General features: G+C 47.7%; 1 protein-coding gene across 3 annotated transcripts in view; it reads left to right on the top strand.

Annotated features, from left to right (window-relative positions):
- Positions 1–651: 651 nt before the first annotated feature.
- The window catches only part of RNF220 (ring finger protein 220), a 228,797-nt gene continuing 211,036 nt past the window's right edge, over positions 652–18,412 (top strand). The window contains exon 1 of one of the 3 annotated variants that reach the window (XM_062580882.1): positions 652–1,371. In XM_062580882.1, the coding sequence (XP_062436866.1) occupies positions 747–1,371 (625 nt within the window). In that variant the 5' untranslated portion in view covers positions 652–746. The remainder of the gene's footprint in view (positions 1,372–18,412) is intronic. The other 2 variants (XM_062580880.1, XM_062580881.1) reach the window with 2 other exon arrangements.

Below are 18,412 nucleotides of genomic sequence, written 5' to 3'. Positions count from 1 at the left end.
CACGGTCACCCTCGTACGTTCCTATAGTATATATGGTTGTGTCTAATACTGCGTGTGCGGGCTTCTCTGCACGTATGTTCTGTGAGTGAGAGAGAAAAAATATGTCTGTTAGGTAGCTCTTAGGCATCACGTATAGTATAAAGATGCATGGTGGCTTAGTTGTGTCATTATGTAACCGTCATAAAAATATCTGTTGTACATACGTATGTGTATATATGCACCATGTTGAGTGAAATGCAGTGTTGTGAGTATGTATGTGGGCATTCTTAAATTGATTGTAATTATACGTACATACCTCTTCACCATATAAAATTCCAGTTACAATTCGGAGGTAGTATTTTAATTTTAGACCAAATCTTGTTTATTAGTGGGTTATTAAGTGTCTGTATTATTTTATTTGGTATTCTTTTCATTCATCCATGTTGGATGATGCTCCTTTTTAATCTAGAAGGCCAGAGCTGACTCCACCGGTGTGCGAGTTGTCTATCGATTCTCTCGTATGAGAGCAGTGGCGCTTCTCTGGCCGGTTGGTGGTAACACATGTGGCCACCCTGCTGCTGGAGCAACCCAGAGAGATGAGTACAGAACCCTGACCGGTTGTATTTTCTTTTCTTTTTTGTTTCATTGCAGCTTTCGGAGGGTGATGATGCCCCAGTAATTTTCCCTGCTCCGTTCCCAGGCCTCGCTTTACTTTCCGTCCAGGGAAGATTGTTCTGCTCGTGATCCTGCCGAGGAAAGAGACTCCGATGGACTTGCACCGGGCAGCGTTCAAGATGGAGAACTCACCCTATCTTCCCAACCCGCTGGCCTCCCCAGCGCTGATGGTTCTCGCTTCCACCGCTGAAGCCAGCCGTGATGCTTCCATTCCATGCCAGCAGCCAAGGCCTTTTGGGGTCCCAGTGTCAGCAGATAAGGACGTGCATATTCCCTTTACCAATGGCTCATATACTTTTGCCTCCATGTATCACCGGCAAGGCGGGGTGCCGGGAGCATTTGCAAACCGTGACTTTCCTCCATCCTTGCTTCATCTCCATCCCCAATTTGCACCCCCTAACCTGGACTGCACCCCGATCAGTATGTTGAACCACAGCGGTGTTGGGGCTTTCCGCCCCTTTGCGTCCACTGAAGACCGGGAGAGCTACCAGTCAGCCTTTACGCCGGCCAAGCGCCTGAAAAACTGCCATGACACTGACTCACCCCATCTGCGCTTCTCGGATGCTGATGGGAAGGAGTATGAGTTTGGAACGCAGCTCCCCTCCAGCTCCCCCGGCTCTCTCAAAGTTGATGATACGGGGAAGAAGATCTTTGCGGTTTCTGGCCTCATTTCTGATCGAGAAACTTCATCCAGTCCTGAAGACCGAAGTGACAGATGTAAGTACCTCTGCTGATTTGTTGGTTTTACTTCAGCTGTACCTCGTTGAGATGCTCAACAGGTGATTGTCCTGCAGTGCTGTGGCTCTTGCTGAAAGCAGAGGAAAAAAAACCTTTCCTTCCTGCTAAGTTAAATCATGCATTGTTGCCTTGCTCCTTTTAAAAGGACATTGATGGATTTTAAGGTGAGGTGCCCTTGAAGGAGACTTGTCTTCCAGCACACAGCAGCAGAGACAATGTTGACCTGGCTTTACATGCAGAAGGATGTCCATGCCCTAGTGCAAGGACACTAATGCTGGTACCTACATGCATATAGACAGGAATTCAGCTAGAGTGTGTTGCCAGAAACTTTTTCAGAGCTAGTAGCAAGCACAGTACACACTGCTGTTTTAGACGTATTTTTTCCTATGCTGTTTTCTTCATGCACGCCGTTCTTATAACAAATGCAGCAGCCTTCAGGCTTTGCGCCTCCCGTTAGGACAAAGGGTACCTTTTACTCTGGTTAACTTAAGAGTATTTCTGGCCGTCTTCGAGTCATAAACCTGAATCTGTTCTTACAATTCAACGAGCCGTTTCCCAAAATAGGCCGCGTGCGTTCTCTGGGTGCTTCCCCCCTTGGTGACTGCTCAGAGGTGATGTGCCCTTTCGCAGATCGGTGGCTGGACTGAAGCAAGCTAGTCTGCTGAACGGGACTGTAACTCCCCGTTCTCCTGTGTTCCTTTCTCCTTTTTTCCTTGTTTTATTGCCTGTGCAGAGGGACAGAGCTGTCCTTCCTCGGTGAGAAGGCTCCCACATTTGCTGATCAGAGAGGTGACCCGAGGGGGGGAGCGGAGTGCAATACTCCAGCAAGGAGAGCTAAGTCATGAATGAGTTTTCCAGTAAACCCAAGCATGTAAACCAAAGAATGAGTAGTTTGGTTTTTACGTGGGCTCTTTTGTTCTGTTGAATTTTCTTCCTAGAAAACATTTTTTTTTATTACTGTTATTATTATTACTACTTTTTCTTTCAAAGAAAAACTGCTGCACAGCTTCCTCCTCTCCCTTTCAGATGTGATTTTTCTTCTCCCCTTTATGATGCCGAGGAGAGTAATAGAGACGTTGTGGCTCTCTCTCCCCTGTCGGCGCTGCTTCCTCAGGCTGTCTCCTTGAATTAGGCACAGTGTTAACTTACCGGCGCTAAAAGGCATCTGCCTAAACCCAGCGTACCTTTTCAATAAAAGTCATCATAAAATCAACCTGCCTTGTAAATCCATCGCTCTTTGGTTTTGAAATATGCTGCCAGTGTATGCTTTATGTCAGCATTTGTGAGTGTGGGACAATTCCCGCTCACGGCAGAAGCCATGTGCTCTTCGCGCTACAAATGCGGTCTCTTGTCCATCTCCCCCCTCTCCTGATCCACCCCCGTTGGCGCTACTTCTGCGCCGTGGAGCTGCTTTCGTTGTGCAGCAGCTCCCGTCCGTCCTTTTCGGAGCTGTAGGGAAAGCGGCTGTAGGTGGGAGCATGTATGAATGTGGATGCATGTAAGCTGTTAACATAATTATTTCTGGGGCGGGGGGAGAGGCAGGTGAGATGACAAGGTTTAGACATCCTTCATCGATGCTCTTTCCCTTATCGATATAACCTGCCGGTGGAAAGGAAGCTGGCTTGAAAGAATACGCTGGGAGATAACGACGGAAGAGGGGGTCCGCTAGCTAAATGAATTTAGAGCGCATCAGTTGCTATGTATCTTCCCGGCAAAATCCTGTCAGACACCCCATTTAAAGAAGTAAATCTCTTAAATGAATTAGAGCGCGTGGAGCGCAGCTGCGGACAGACAGACGGAGGCAGGCACACCCACTGACGTGCCTGGTCTTTGCCAACGTCGTGTGCCGAGCGTGGGTGCTCTCGTGCCCGGAAGCAGATGGGGGCTTCGCTCGGGAGGGAGCGTGCCGGCTCCCCGCGCCCATGGGGGTGCTGCGGCACGGGCTTGCCGGAGAGACGAAGCGGAGTAAAAACTTCGCAGGCGCCTTCGGAAACTTCTGCAGAAGCAGAAGGTGTTTTATTTTGCCGTTCTTCTTACGTTGTTAAATTCCTTTAAAACATTTGGCCTCGTGGTAGAGCCAAGCGAAAGCAGCATCCCTGACATTTCACCGAGATTAAAATTCTTCAGTAGCTACCAGGACAGTTTATACTAAATATGTCTGTTGGCTCTGTATCTTCTTCCCATCATATATAGATATCGCACCATGGAAACTTAGCTCTGTTAACACGACGAGTTTATTTGTTGTGCACATACACGACTATGTGTGTGTTTGCTAGAGGGTGAGTGAGCGAGCAGCTGAGCTTTTTAGTGGATCCTAATGATCTTTTATGCTGGCTATCAGAAAAGAAAAACTTTCTCAACGAGGAATTTGAGAGATGACAGTTTGGAGAGAGAACTGCAATTCTGTTTCGCATTGAAATTTGCATACAGATTTTTGGAGTTTCTATCTGCTTTTACGTAAATGTATACTTTGGGGTGTTTGCAGCCTCTGATTATTGGCCCCTGAGAAGTTCTGTGCATTGCCGGTGTAACTGTTTTGTATAACCTTTGTAAAAACTGCTCATCTTTGCTCCTGGTGTAGAATCTGTTGCTGGCAGCTTGCTGTAGCTTATAGGCAAAAATGCAATAAAGCTTCTACGAGAGCTGGCAAAAATCGTAGAATTCTCTTAGATCAGCAACACCTTTATATGTCTAATGGGTGCTTTTCAGAATTGCAGAGCTTGACTGTTTAGCTATATTTTTCAGAATCCTAAAAGGGTTTGTGGTGCATGGAAGGTGAATTACTGTAGTTGCGCTGCGTATCTGCTGTACCACTGCTGCACAAGGACTTTTTGAATAGTTCATTAGAATGTTTGTTTTGCCCCATAGCTTAAATAGTGATTTTCTGAAAAACTTGCCTAAAAAAAAAAAAAAAAAGGAATCCAATGCATTGACATTTAATATTCTTGAAAAATAACTTCACTCTTGAATTACTTTTCATCAAAACAAGACAACAAATGCAACTGCTTACATTTTGGGGATATTTGGAAGCTGTCCAATGTAGACCTCTGCATCATGGGAGCAAGTCTCATTCTGTTTTCAGCAATGGAGAAAATCCACTGAATTTGCTAAAATTTGGGAGGATTTGTACTGGCATGACTGAGAGTAGTACCTGACCATGTAAGATATGTATTCATACAGTACAGGTTACCACTTCTTGGGTGAACCTTTTCTTTCTGTCAAACCAGGGAGGTGCTTTCCAGTTGTACGAGTGTCTGAAGTCCAAGAGATTGCTAGTGAAGGGATAGTTCTGCTTTAAGGTGTTCCTGGGTGTGATTCTGTTCCTTGTTATTCAGAAAATTGGTTTGAGACTTAGGTATGTGGATAAATCATCTCTTGCTGTAAAAACATAGATACTCGGGATACTTGGAGAGAGGAAGTGTGCGGGGAGCATATGCAAAAGAGGAGCCTTCCAAGGAAGAAGCAGACATGATGTGCCTTGGATGGGGCCCATTCTGTTACATGCTTACTGAGCAAAATAACAACATTTGTCACAAGAAGCCCCTAAACTCTTTAAAACACATGCTAAAGACCCTGGGAGATGTATTTTATGGGGTTCTTTTAATTAGTTTATGGTAGCTGAGATTTCCAGAAGGAGCAGGAATAGGTGGCAAGCTCCTCCCTGCAAGAGATATCTATAGCCTCTTTTTAAAATCAGCAAAAAATAAAGATCCCTAATTTTATTCTCTGCCCCTAAAAAGAAGTAGTCCCAAGCCTAACCAGGCCATTGCCCCAACCTCTGCAGCTGTGTCGGGGCCATACCGGGGCTTTCCTCGCTCCCCAGCCCGTGCCAGAGACCGCAGAGGATGATTGCCGTTGCTGTTGCCCATCGCTTAGTCTTCATCGTGGGTTGCCTGCCATCTGTTGAGGAGCGTGGCTTGCGGCGGCGGGGTGACCCCCCGCCTCTTGGCCGCCGATTCGGTTTTCAGCCCCTTGTCAAGGCCTGGCTCTGTTGGCCTCAGCGTCCCCGTTGCTGCCGGGGACGCCCAGCCGGGCACTGATGCGCTCGGAGAACGAGTGGTTTAGTTGGTAAGCACGCTGGGATCCTGGCTCGTCTCTCGAGACTTTTGCGTTAAAGTGGAGGCGGTTTTATTAATATATATATATTTTATTATTACTCCTCAGAATAATCACTGTTTCACCTCGGTTATTTGGTCCTGCAGCCGGTTCCCCCGCCGCGAGCGAAGCCGTGCGCCGTGGCGGTGAGGTCTTTGTTCCGCCTCGGGGTTTGCAGGAGCCCCTCGGCAGCGGAGTTACTCTAGCTGGTGGAACAACTCGTGTGGTATCGATCCAGCGCTGTGAAAATGTAAATCACGCTTCGGGTGACGAGCGTCGGGGCTGCGACGATCGCAGCTCGAATTTCTGAGTAACGTAGCGCTTCGGAAATCAGGCCGAGGACCGTCTCCGCGCAGCAGCCCGCCCCGTCGGACACGCGCGCGTTTGGGTTTGTGTTTACACGCTGGGACGTGTGTAAAGCGCAGAGCGCTGCGTGTGCGTTGAAAACACCCTGCGCTGAGCAGAGCGCGGTGCCCTAAACGGACGGGGCTCGGGGCTGGCCCTGCGTCCAGCTGCCGGAGGAGGTGGCCATCTCCCTTTTTTTATTTTTTCTTTTTATTTTTTTCCTGGCGACAGCCTCTCTGCTCCCTCTGCAAACTGTTGCCGAGACTCCTTTCCATGCTGTTCGGTTTAATTGTCTTGTCGGGATAAAGAAATGTTTGAACAGTTGAAGTGGGGCAGGGCTGGATGGGAGCAGCCCCTGCCGGCTGCGGGGCCATCTGGCCTGGCTTGGGTCTGCCGGTCTCCGGTTTATACTTCTCTTTCTGTTATTTGGGGCTCTCCGGCGCGCTCGGAATAGCTAATCACCATGGTGAGAAGAGGGACGCTGCTGCCTCGTCCGTCCGTCCGTCCGCGCCTGGCCGTCGATCGCCGCGCAGAGCCGATCCGGGGGGCTGCGGGGCTCGCGGCCGAGGACGGCTTTTAACTGATCGCTTGCGGGGCTGGGGGGCGGGAGGGAGGAGGAGGGCAGGGTCCCTTTTCTCCTCCAAAACGCTTCCCCACGCTGCCGCCCGCCCGGCCGGCTTTCGGGCGGTCGCGGGAGCGCCAGCGATTTCTCGCCGCCCTCCTCTTGCTCTTGGTCTTGCCTCCGAAGGGCCGGGGCCGGCCGCGCTGAGCAAGATGGAAACGTCGTGTTTATCCGCCTCCTGCGGGAGCAATGGGCACGGGCGCAGGAAATATTTATCGTTCCTCTTTTGCTCTGCGCGTCTGAGCGCTCGCGTGAGTGTCGTTACTGGACGACTGCAGGGCAAGCGCTGCATCTCGCCTGGTTAATTGAGCAACCAGTATTTCTCGTCAAAAACGCAGGCTGAAAATCACTGGCCAAACCCTGCCTTTCAGAAAGGAGTTAATCACGTTAACTCTTTAGTCCCGTTGGTCAGACTCAACTGCTGCCACAGAATTCCCGTGGAAGCGAAGGCAGAGTTTGCGGACGACGTGCCGACCTGGGGATCCGAAATCCTGACCTTGGGCCGGTCCTTGAATCGCCGTTTCCCCTTCTGCGAAACGGGGACAGTGATACCTTACAGCAGCGCACGCTGCTCTGATATCTTTTGACAGAAGACACTACGTAAGGGCAAAGTATTAGTATTATTAATATAGTACAGTTAGTAGAATATTATGAACTATTATAAATCATTACTGCTAAACTACAGTTATTAAAGGAAATGACCAAAGTGCACTTTGTGAGCCAGGATCTCTGGCAGTTAAAACACTGTTTTAATATTTTACTTGCTAACTTGCAAAATTCAGGAGTTAGCAACAGTTTCCTGGTTGATCTGCGATGATTGCATAAGGAACGGGGAGAAGAGTGGAGGAATGGGCACACGTTTATGGAAGGAGGCAGAAAATGAGTGTTAGTGCCTTTGTGATTTTTTTTTCTCCCGCTCCTCCTGATAATCTGAAGGTCTCAAAGGAAGGAGACGTACTCAGGCATGCAAACTGCAAGGGCCCAATCCTGCTCTATAGGGCTGAGAGTGTTCAAGGTGACGAGGTCTCAGAGTCCCTGGAATTCCCCTATGAAAAAAAAAATGTTCAGGTGTTTGGGAACTCTTGGTGGCTATTATTTGTTTGATATCATTTAGACAAGTCCCATTAAATGCTAGCAGCAGATTCATTCCTCCCCCCCCTTTGTTTGCCTTCTAAGGAGCAGAAAACAGACATAATTATATTTTACGTGAAACTGTAAGATTTCCTCTCATCTCCCTTTCTGGCTAATATCTGCAGCTATAAAATAAATTCCATTTGTGAATGCATGGTGTTAGAGTGAGGTAAATAACTGTCATCTAAAATCTGTCTAACCTTAATCTGCATCAAGAGCATTATATAGAACTGTACCCATTTGTATAATATTAAGCTTTATTTTTATTATGGCTTTCTAATGCAAATTCATATTGGGGGCAAAGTTGTTTTCTGTTAATACCACATTCCAGGAAAAACAGCCACTGAAAGTGAATTGTGACAATTTTTAGCCAGCAGTTCATGTCACTAGTGGTCTTTGATCGTGTCAGTTTGCTTGATAGCCTATGAATTTTTCACCTCTCTATTTTTTGAGAAAGAATAGCAGATTTGGGGACTTCTGAGGACATTTTGCTGCTGTGTAAAGCAATTGAAATTCTTTAGGAAAAAATGAATTTCTAATTGGGAAATACTATCCTGTAACATGGGATTGGATTCCTATCCAGTGTCCTCTTGAAAAAAGGTGTGTGACTGTTTTGGTGGCTCTGGGCATCTAATCTACATACATGTCCTCTCCCTTTTTATGCTGCCTTTCTGTTTACCTGTTTTGCTCCGCTGGCCTGGATGTGTGCTGTATTTGTCCCACATATGTATATAAATTTGTGGGTTGCAGAAATTCCAGGTAAATCAATTGCCCTGAGTTCAATTTTCTTTGCACCTTAGTGTTGAAGTATTTTCCTCTTGCTGTTAGGATATCTTTTTTGGCCAAATCTTGCAGATTTCTTAGCCAGGGCTTGGTGCATGATACCTCCTGTGCAGTAATTGATCTGTTGAGCCTCACTCGCTCTCTTATGCTGATGTAAGGCAGGAGTTAAACGGAGTTAAGCTGGAGAAGAGCAGCACAGGAGGAGACTGACAGTGGTTTCTGAAGTATCCTACCAATTTGGTCAGGATTATGCACATAAAGCTTCTCTGAGATCCAGCTCTTGAATCACTGAGAGCTCTGAATGAGGACTGCAGGATTTGGTACTATCTTTTCTTTTTTTTCCTTCTTCATCTTTAAAAATTGGTGGTGGTTGTGATGAGCCAGGTGTCATTCGTCAGCAATCAGAGTTACTTTCTCTTCTCCTTCAACCATTTGCAGGCATCTTGAGTTGCAGCAGTTCCCTAAGCAACAGAAGGGGGGGGGAAGCAAAGCTGGGAAGGAGTGGGGCAAAGGAAGATTTATTGTCTGAAACACTGATAGCATGAGGAGGAGTCCTAGTGACAGTGAAACTCTTCTTTGAGTTCACTTATGGGACACTTCCATGGTGTTTTCCCCCCCTTAGGACATTGTTCATAATCAGTATTGTTTTAAAACACTTTCTCTTTCCTTTTTGGAAGCTTAAGACTGCGAGCTGCTTTCTTACCAAAATTTCAAGGCAAGAACGAGTTTTGTACTTTTTCTTTTAAATACTGGGTGCTTGGTACCCAGTCACTCTGTAGGGGGAAAGGGAAGGCCCTAAGTGCCTCTGGATACCTGTAAGAGGAAGAACTGGAAACTGCATCTTTGTTTAATAGCACAGATTACCAGTAACTGCTTCTAGGAAGAATTTTAAAAAATCAAAATTTTAATTTGGAAAGACATAACAGATTTTATGCATTTTTTGCACATATAATCCTGCAGACTTGCCTGTTTTGTGCATTTATAATACTGCAGTAAAGAGCATGGTCAAGCCCGCAGGATGTGTCCATCTGCAGATGCTGTACTTACTGGCATGTCTGGTTTCCCAAGCACAGTTTGGCTCCTTGGAATGGAGGCATTTATGAGAACTGAAACAGGAGCTGTTGGGGCATCAGTTAGCAGGACAGCAGTATATTTCTGGGAAAGCAAAAATAAAACCCTGAGAACTGGCTTAATGGGCCCTCTTCCTTCCATTGGGATTTTCAGTGCAAATTACTTTGTTTCTAATTAAGATTTTTTTATTAAGAATAACTTGACATTTTCATCTAATTTTGATATTGTTTCCTGCACTTTAAGAAACAACTTGCAAAGCCACTTAGTATGTGAAATTCTGTCCTCTAACATCCTTCACCATAAGGAGGCATAAGATAATAATCCTTCATCATAGAGAGCCTGTTTTGACAGTTGTGCTTGTATGAGAAAAGGCTTGGTACCAGGCTATAGCTCTGCCCTCTCCTCTAACCTTGCTTCCAATATTGAAAATTTCATTAGAAGTTTTCTGTCGCAGCCCCGCTCAGAGCACCCTGCACAATTCCCTACCTTGGCCTCCGTGACTCTGAACTAGACCTCCTCCATCCGAGTACTCAGCTCTGACCCAAGAAATCCCTCTCTCCCCGCAGTGCCCGCGGGCAGATCTGTACCGCCGCTCGCTGTAGGCTGCGTCCTTGGGTGCTGGCCCGCTTGCGTCAGGAGCCCCGGCAGCAGAACGCCCTTTTCCCCGTCCTCCCTCCGGCTTTGACACCCGGTCAGTGGTGCCTCCCCCAGCCGACGGGCTGTATTTTGCTACGGCGAGCCCCTGCGTGGGGTTGCACAGCTGGAAAACGCCCCTGCGTGGGGTTGCACAGCTGGAAAACGAGGCTGGGAAGTTCCTGCAGTGCGTCGGAGGAGGCGGAAGGCAGTTTGCAAACGAATGGCATCCTGGGTGCTGCCCCTAGGACTGCGAGAGTGAAAGCCTTATCGCGGTCGCCCGGCCGTGCTGTAGCAGAGCCACCCGCGCCCCGGCCAACCTTTGGCCCATGCAGGCTGGAGGGAACCTTGTCTTCTCGCAGCTCGGTTTGCAGCGGGGACAGGTCTGTGAGGTCCTGACTGCTGTGAGCAGATGGAAAGAAGCACCTTGAGTGCTGGGTACAAGTGCAGATTGGAGGGATTCAGGCAAAAAGCTGCAACAGCATTGAGAGGGCTGCTGTGCCTGTATGTGGAAGCCCACTTCCCCGTCTTGCTTATTCTCCTCCTTGCAAATGAGTTTCACTTCTCGTTACCAGAGCTACAGGTTGGAGTTGAACCTCCAGCAGTGTCCTCAGCCAGGGTGACAGCTTTTCACTCCCAAACACTTGTCTTCTGTATCTCCAAGGAGGCAGCTTGACCACTGGCCCTTTTTACTAGGAAGATGAAGGAGCAATCAGTGACCTGGGTAACCCTGAGTAGAGCACAGGCAGAGGAACATAACAGTCGCAATCAAAAAGTTGCCAGTCTGAGTGAATTGATACATCTGGAGGTGCCCCTTAGATGGGAGAAAGGGAGAATGAGCAGCTCAACTATTATACCTCTACTTCTTTACCCTCCATTTTCCCTTTAGCTCAGGGGACGAAGGATGCGTGTTCCTGTACAGGACTGCTGGTGTTACTCTTGCAGTATTGGCTTCTGGAGGCCAGCTGGCACAGTCTGTGGGGCTCCTTCCTTTCTGCATATTTGGGTTCACACCCCAAAATATTACTTGCAAAGTATTGTTCTGGTTATAGAAGCGGTGTGACGTTTGGCAGTGTGCAAAGCAAGCCACCAAGATTGGCAGGCTTGGGATTATAGATGATGGGAGAAGATGGAGGGGAGAACCAGCAGGTCTAAAGGTATTGATAGAGCTAGGGAACAGGAACAGGTTAAAATAGCAGGAAGAGGCTATGCATTGGGGCTAAGATGCTCTTTGGGGATCTGTGTTGGGGGAGCCTAGAGATTAGCTAGTTGGAGAAGCAAGGAGTCTGTAAACTTTTTGTCTGTAGACAAAAATTAAGTATCAGCAAAGCTCTGACGATATCTTTGAGAAAGTGAGAAGTAGAAAGGGACTACACATTATTTCTGACTTAAATTGGCTGAACTATATGTTGGGTCCAAGACTGAAATAGGATTATATTGGATCAGGACTGGGATATACTGGAAAAAGTCTGTGGTGAAAGTTTGTAGATCTGTTTCCATTAGCCAGAAGTAATGTTCCCACTGTCTCATTATTTTCTCTCTGAAAATAACAATGCAATGACTGTGGAAATATGGGAGGGTTGCTTTAGAGCAAGGTGGAGAGAACCTGAATAGGTCTCACCTGAAAGTAATTCAAATGTTACTGCTGCTGCGGGGAAACCATCTATGGTGTGGTCTGCATCAGGCCCCAAGCTTAGAGCATATCCCAAGGAAGAAGGGGCCTAAATTGGAAAAATGCTTCACCCTTGGTCATCTCTTTAGGAACATTAGGAGGAACAAAGTCGGCTCTTGAGCATGTGCACCTCCCCCCTGTGTGCCCACCCCTGCTGAGTCTTGCTCAGAGCATGCCCTGGTGAGGGCTGGGGTAGGTTACAATGTCAATGCAAAACATCTGAGTTGCTGATCTCCCAGGTGTTGCCACTTGGGTCTGGTTGTGAGCCGCACCTGGGCAAAGAAGAAGGGGAAATCCCAGGGTAGAGTGATGGATTTTGCAGACAAGCCCTGGGGAGAATGTAGTTTGACGCTACTTGGTGATAGCCACCTCGGCTATCAGTCCAGGTGGGTCACTGGCATTCAGCTGATCCAAGATTTACATTTTTATAGCTAAGGAAATGTATTATTAACTCTTCAAATACTGGTGATTTTGCTTCTTTTGCGCAGTTCTAACTTGGCCAGCATTGGGATATTGAACATGAAGGACATGTTTACTGGCACAAGTGAGAGCGTCTCCTCACAGCCACATGGAGCAGCAGGAGGGAACGGGTGGTCTGGGCAAAGCACCGAGTGCAGTTTGTGCGTGTGTTGCAGACCCTATTGGCCTTGGACAAGCAGAGTCATTTCTAATTGCCCATCTTCAAAGCAAAGGTTGCAGTGTCCTTGTAGCATAGCAATGTGCTGAGAGTAGTTTCTTCCATGTTTCGGAGGTGTTCAGGTACTAAGACAATAGTTTTGACTGTGCTTGAATCATTACACTGGGATTGAAATAGCTGTGAGGGGGAGGGATGGAAGTTTGTTTAATAAACACTATAATTGTGGTTTATTTTGAAGAAAGAGTAGCAAGATTTTTTAAAAAAAGAAACTTGAATGAACAGCCTGAAAAGAGTGGCTAGGAAAAGTAGGGAAAGAAAAGGGAAAAAATTTGGAGCAAGGTAGATAAAAGCGAGAGATAAAAGAAATAATGCAGGGAAGGATGAGTAATCGACATTCTTGGAGTCGAAGCGCAGGCTCTGGCTTCCTTCCTGAGCAGTAAAATAAAATTAAAAAAAAAAAAAAAGACTTTAGAACAACAAAACTCTGGACGCGCTGGTTTCCTTCCTGACGGGCCCAGCCTCGTGGTGTTTCGATGAGTCCTCATTGGCAACCAGGGCTGATCTAAAGGCCAAAGACAGAAAGATTGGGGGGAAGGGAGAGGGATTTAACTCCTTGAGCTCTGCTGTAAGAACAGATACCTTTTGCTTTATGGGGATTCAGTTTTTCATAGCTGGAGCATGAACAATGTTCATGGCAGCTCAGACATCTGATAGTTGACTGATATGTCTCTTCAGGTATTTGGTCATACTCAGAATTAATGTTCCAGATTAAAAAAAAAAAAAAGAAAAAAAAAAGTAAGCATTTTTAATCTTTGTGCATGTGGATGAAATTCCTTGGACATGACATGATACAGCATGAAACAACAGCACTGACGAGTGACGTGGAAGCAAACTGGCAACTCTATCCCTTAGCTGCAGGCACCAAAATGCCACCGTTGCTGCCTCTGGGATGCTCATCTTCCTGGTAGTATCCAATTTGTAATAAAATGCTACTGTGGCGTCTTTCACTGTCACGCTTCCCAGATAGGCAGGAGCTGCCGGTGTCCGCGGGCTCGTCCTGCCCCGCGGGACTGGGCAGCTTGCGAGACAGCCGGGGAGCAGGGAGGAGAGGAGGCAGGCTGCGGGCACCGGGCAGGTTGAAGGGTTGGGGCAAAGCTTGTTTTGCAGATAACTCTCTGAGGCTCGCCGCTCTCTGCAGGGTTCCCCTCTCTGAAAGGTCGAAGCTACTTCTTAATTCTCAGCAGCTGACAAAATATTTATTTTCAGGTACTTAAAATATTATAATTTGAAGTGGAGTCCAGGGCCCTGGCTGGAACTGAGCTTTTGTACTAACAGCTTCAGTGAAATGACTTTTTCCTCCTACAACTTGCCAACAAATGCTTGGAAAATAATTGTGGGACAGTCATCCCTTTAGTGAGTAGATCAAGAAGATTTGAGACTTGCCAGAGACTTTCAAAGGACAGGCCAAAGGTTCAAGTTGTTGCCAGTTCTATTTGTCTTAGCCTTTATACTTACTTTTGTGTCATTAATTTCATCGAATGTCTGTGGGTAAAAGGCACCCAGCGGGCTGCTGCTTTTACAGAGTTCTTTGGGTGTACTTGGATACTTCTCGGGAAATAAGCCCACCTTTTTGTATAGCGAGAGAAAGAGAGATTAAACACACCGCAGCTGCAGAAGAAACGGACTTGCCCACCAGCGGGCTGGCGATAACCTCAAATGGAGACTGCCCCCCAGGAGGAGCAGTACCAGCGATCTGTTTGCTTCCTTGCGGCAGGCCTTTAAGAAATCTTTTTTCAGGGAGATGTGTGTATGGATGATGCCCCGTCGGTATGGTACCTCTGCACCTACGGAGCCCGTAGAGGTGTATGGAAATAAAGTGCTGCACTTGGATTTTGGCAAAGTTGCCAAAGCAAGGAAGAATGGGTGGGGGGAGCCCAAGCCCCCCGGGTGCTGCTCTTGGCTCTCTCTGAGCCCTGCCTTTGGTTCCTCCTTGTAATCCTGTATTTCTGGGGGTGTGGACAGGTCGTTCTGCTGGTTTTGGTAGGCAGAGTATCTCCGAGATGTTTACAAGGGCTGCCCAGCCCAGGGTAACACCTCTGCTGGCACTGCCCAACCAAGTGGGGAGGAGGCTGTTTTTGCAGCAGGATGCGGCAGGCAAAGCTCCCCGGCCCTTCTCCGGTGCCTGCTCCAAGCTCTTGTGCTGCAAACCTCTTTTCTTGGTGCTCCCATCACTGCCTGCATCCTGACAGCTGCTTTCCTACCCTTTCTGCCCCAGTGCAGCCGGCCAAGCACGTTAATTTTTCAGCAGAAGTGTTGTAATAATTAGGCTGCTCGTCGGAGGGTTTAGCAGTACTTAACCAGATGTGAAAAGGCTTGTCCCATGGTCCCCGCTCTCTCACTGGGCTCCAGCCAGCTGCCTTTTCGCGCCTGCTCAGGTTGCCTAGAAAGGGCTGTAGAAGATCTCCCTGCTGCCCTGGCTCCACTTGCCTCTCTTCTTATGCTAAACACTCATTTGTAAAGGAGAAGGAGGGAGGGTGAAAATCCCCGTGCTGTTTGGGAGAAGAGCAGCAGAGAATTAAAAGCAGACACCTGCAGCGCTCAGACTCGCGACCTCCACCATTAACTCTTGCCAGGGCGGCACCGCCGGGGCCGCGGCCGTCGCTGGGAACGGTGCCCGGCCGGGGCCGCCCGGCGGGGCGCGAGGACTGGGGCAGCTGGTGGTGGGATCCAGAGCTCTCGCCTCTTCTCGCCTGGTCCTGGCTCCTTCCGGGACCTCCGCAGAGCCCTCGTCATTTCCTCTGCCTCAGTTTCCCACCTTGCGGGGTTGATGCCGTTCCCTTGTACACTGTACTCTAGGAAACTCCTCTGAAAGACAAGAAAGATTTATTGTATTGAAATACAAGATAGTATCGTAATCACTAATATGGTTATAAAACGAGAGAATTGTAGTGAATGATACTTTCTGCCTCATCCACGTTAATGTGAAAAACTGTTGGAGACAGGCTGCTGCCCAGGTGGACATTGGACTGAGCCATTCTAGCCATTCCTATATTTCTATGGTAGAGTTTTATAAAAACACACTGAAGCAGTATATTAGGTTTAAAAAATCTATATACAACATATAGGTTTATGGTTATAGAGAGAAAAGATGTATTAAATCAGCAAGACCAAGGGAGCAGACAAGATATAAAAATGATACTGTATTATCCTAGATCTTATTGAAAATCCCAATGCATCTTTTTTGTGTAAATGGTAAATTCTTTTCTATGTTCTGAATTTGTTTCTTAATGTGTATCACGTACCAGAATAGTGGCATGGACACAGTTGCAAATATGGTATGTATTTTATTGTGAGTATTATGTGCATAGCAGAGTAAGGGTGTTGAATACTGCAGACAGTTATATACAGCTGTAAATGGGAGCTACCTGCTGTTCTGTATATAGTGAGCTGCATATTTATTGGTAAATACCAGACTAGGCAAAATAAAAAAGGAAGTTGTATTAAAAGCTTGGATGTTTAAAACGAGTTTGCTCAAAGCTCCTGGGATACCACTGCAGGGAACAGTCCTGCATTTTTTGGCGTTAAATCTTTTCCATCTGATTTTTCTAGTTCTGTGAATTCGAAAGGCACTACTGAACTCCACTGCTCGTCAGCATGTGGAATAATTCATATACATTTCAAATCAAGGTAAAGATTGGGTTTCTGGCTGGAGAAACTGCGGGTTGACTCCTTCCCAGGTGTAGCTCCAGCTGGCTGAATATATCAGAGCAGTTCTAGTGACATATTGAATAGTTGTGGTTTAGGGGAAGATCTGGGCACGGGCATGCAGAGTGGGCTGGATTCTGATTTCTACAACACTACTACAAATCTGAAGTAAATCTCCTGGAACGAATGGGATTATTCCACTCTTACTCTGGTATTGGTGAATTATGAATTTGTCCCTCTGTGTGTCACAGGCAGCACTTGCCGCCTATAGCAGAAAGGCCAGGTTTCAGGCACAAAGCAAACGCTGTATTTTCAGCAGCACCTCCAGGCTTCCTGGATGACAGACACTTCTCCGGAGATGAAGGCATCAGGGCAGAATGTAGACTTTAAGATGAGCAATGGCTTCTGAAATACCCAAGTGTTTAACCTAGAGGGAGCTCTCTTACATGAAGAATGAGACTATTGGCTCAGCCTGCCTGAACAGCTTTTATTTTGTGTGTCTTTAGCAAACTTCTGCCTCCTGTGCTCTCAGCTTTTGCTTCTGGGTACCAAATTTCCCCGGGCTGACATGCAGAGCATTGGAGCAGTCCCGCTGATAACTTTTGCGGACCTTGCTGTGTCCCGTGGCCAGAACAGTAGCCTCCCTTGGTCTCTAGAGGTTGCTACTTGTGGAAGTTGATGCAGATTTCTTCTGGTGATAACATTTCTTCTATTTTTCCTGCTCCTAGTAAAGCAGTCTCACCTCCCAGATGAGTCACATCTGTCAGGGCGCCAGACACCTGTTCCCAGTTCTGCTTTTGTGGGGAAAAGCAAATCTGGAGAGCAGGCTCCAAATCCGAATTGGTGTGGGAAGGCGAAGGCAAAGAGGAAGGGCTTCTCCTTGGAAAACATTCCTTTGTTGGCTGCTGAACGGGCTGTTAACAAGCTGATTCACCGAGGAGATATTTATGTGCTGGTCCAGGGTGGCCCAGTCGCTTCCTTTGGGTCTCTGTTTTTAAATGGTTTCGTATCCTTCCATCCTCCTTGCAGTGGGGTCCAGCTATGTGATTTCAACACCACCGTGTTTCGGGTGTAGATGAACTGATGCTCCCTGTCCTGGGAGCTGGGGGATGTTGAGGGTGACCCACCACCACAGGGCAGGAAGGATACTGGTCTCCAGAGGCAGTGGCTGTAGCTCTGCACTTCCAGGCTACCCAGTGATTCAACAGAGTGAAAGAGAAATTCGCTGAAGTACTGGGGCAGATGTCTTGGACAGCTGAAGGTTTCCAAGGTGTTGTTTCAAAGGAGAACTGTATAAATAGGGCTGAACAATTCTTCCTCAGGTCCAGAAAGTTCCTGTCCCAGAACAGTGGGCCCAAAGGGACAGCTCTGTATCGGAGTGATCAGGCTATGAGAGTGGTGGTGCTCCATCACTTTCCCTGGTGGTCTGTGTCCCCACGGGACTGAGCGCATGCGGCAGCTGTGTTTGCTCCTGGTAAGTGGTAGGAGGGTGGCAGGTGCCTGCAATGCCCAGCAGCGTTTTTGCTGGGAAGCCTCTGTCCTCCAAGGCAGCATCCCCGTGGTTTACAAAATGCATGTCTTGGGTGAAAAAAGAACCACCCCAAAAAAGCAGAGAGGGGTTCGTTCAGCCTCAGCATACCCGCTGGGAGCGCGGCACACAGAGAGACCGCGGCGCTGAAATCCAGCCCTCCGATCCAAACAGGCTTTCCCCAGTCACAGCCAAAGCCTCAAAAGGGTAATTTTCATCACTGTTTAAACCAGAGCTGCTGTTGCTGCAGTTAATGTCTTTTACATTCCCCATCTCTGTCTTCTTCAGGCCTTTCTAAGCTGCTTGGCACGGTCTGTCTGTCTGTCTGTCTGTCTCAGCATTCTAACTTCTAAGAGGCTTAACGGTCATGGAGATGGAGAGGGCTTCTGGGCTTCTCTCTCTTTTACAGCCCCTGCCTTAAGGAGTTTAGTCAGCTGGTGGGGGTTGCTTGGCAAGGGGCTGGAGGGGGCAGCAGCACTGCTCTGCCCTGCCTTGGGGCACGTGTTGGGGCCGTGGCACGGTGAGTGCCTCCGTTTCTCGCCCGTGCTGCCCCGGCAATGCAAGCGAGAGGCACCGTGGCCATGTCGCTGCCCCTTTGGTCACTGCCCTCTTTTCTCTTCAGATCTTTTTGTTTGCTATTTCTCTCTAGGCCAGGGCTGGCTGTTGCTTAATTAACATTTCTCTCATTTATGCCCCCAGCGACCTACCCTGCCACCCGCTAGCCAGCTCTGGGGGTCTTTTGACTAACAACCTGGAAGGAGGATGAGGAAACCTAGGTACAGAAAAGAGAAAGGCCAG

The sequence above is a fragment of the Rhea pennata genome, chromosome 8 (genome assembly GCF_028389875.1).
Source record: "Rhea pennata isolate bPtePen1 chromosome 8, bPtePen1.pri, whole genome shotgun sequence".
NCBI classification, from domain to species: Eukaryota; Metazoa; Chordata; class Aves; order Rheiformes; family Rheidae; genus Rhea; species Rhea pennata.
Note: the sequence above shows the minus strand (reverse complement) of the source record. Positions and strands in the feature narration are given on the sequence as shown.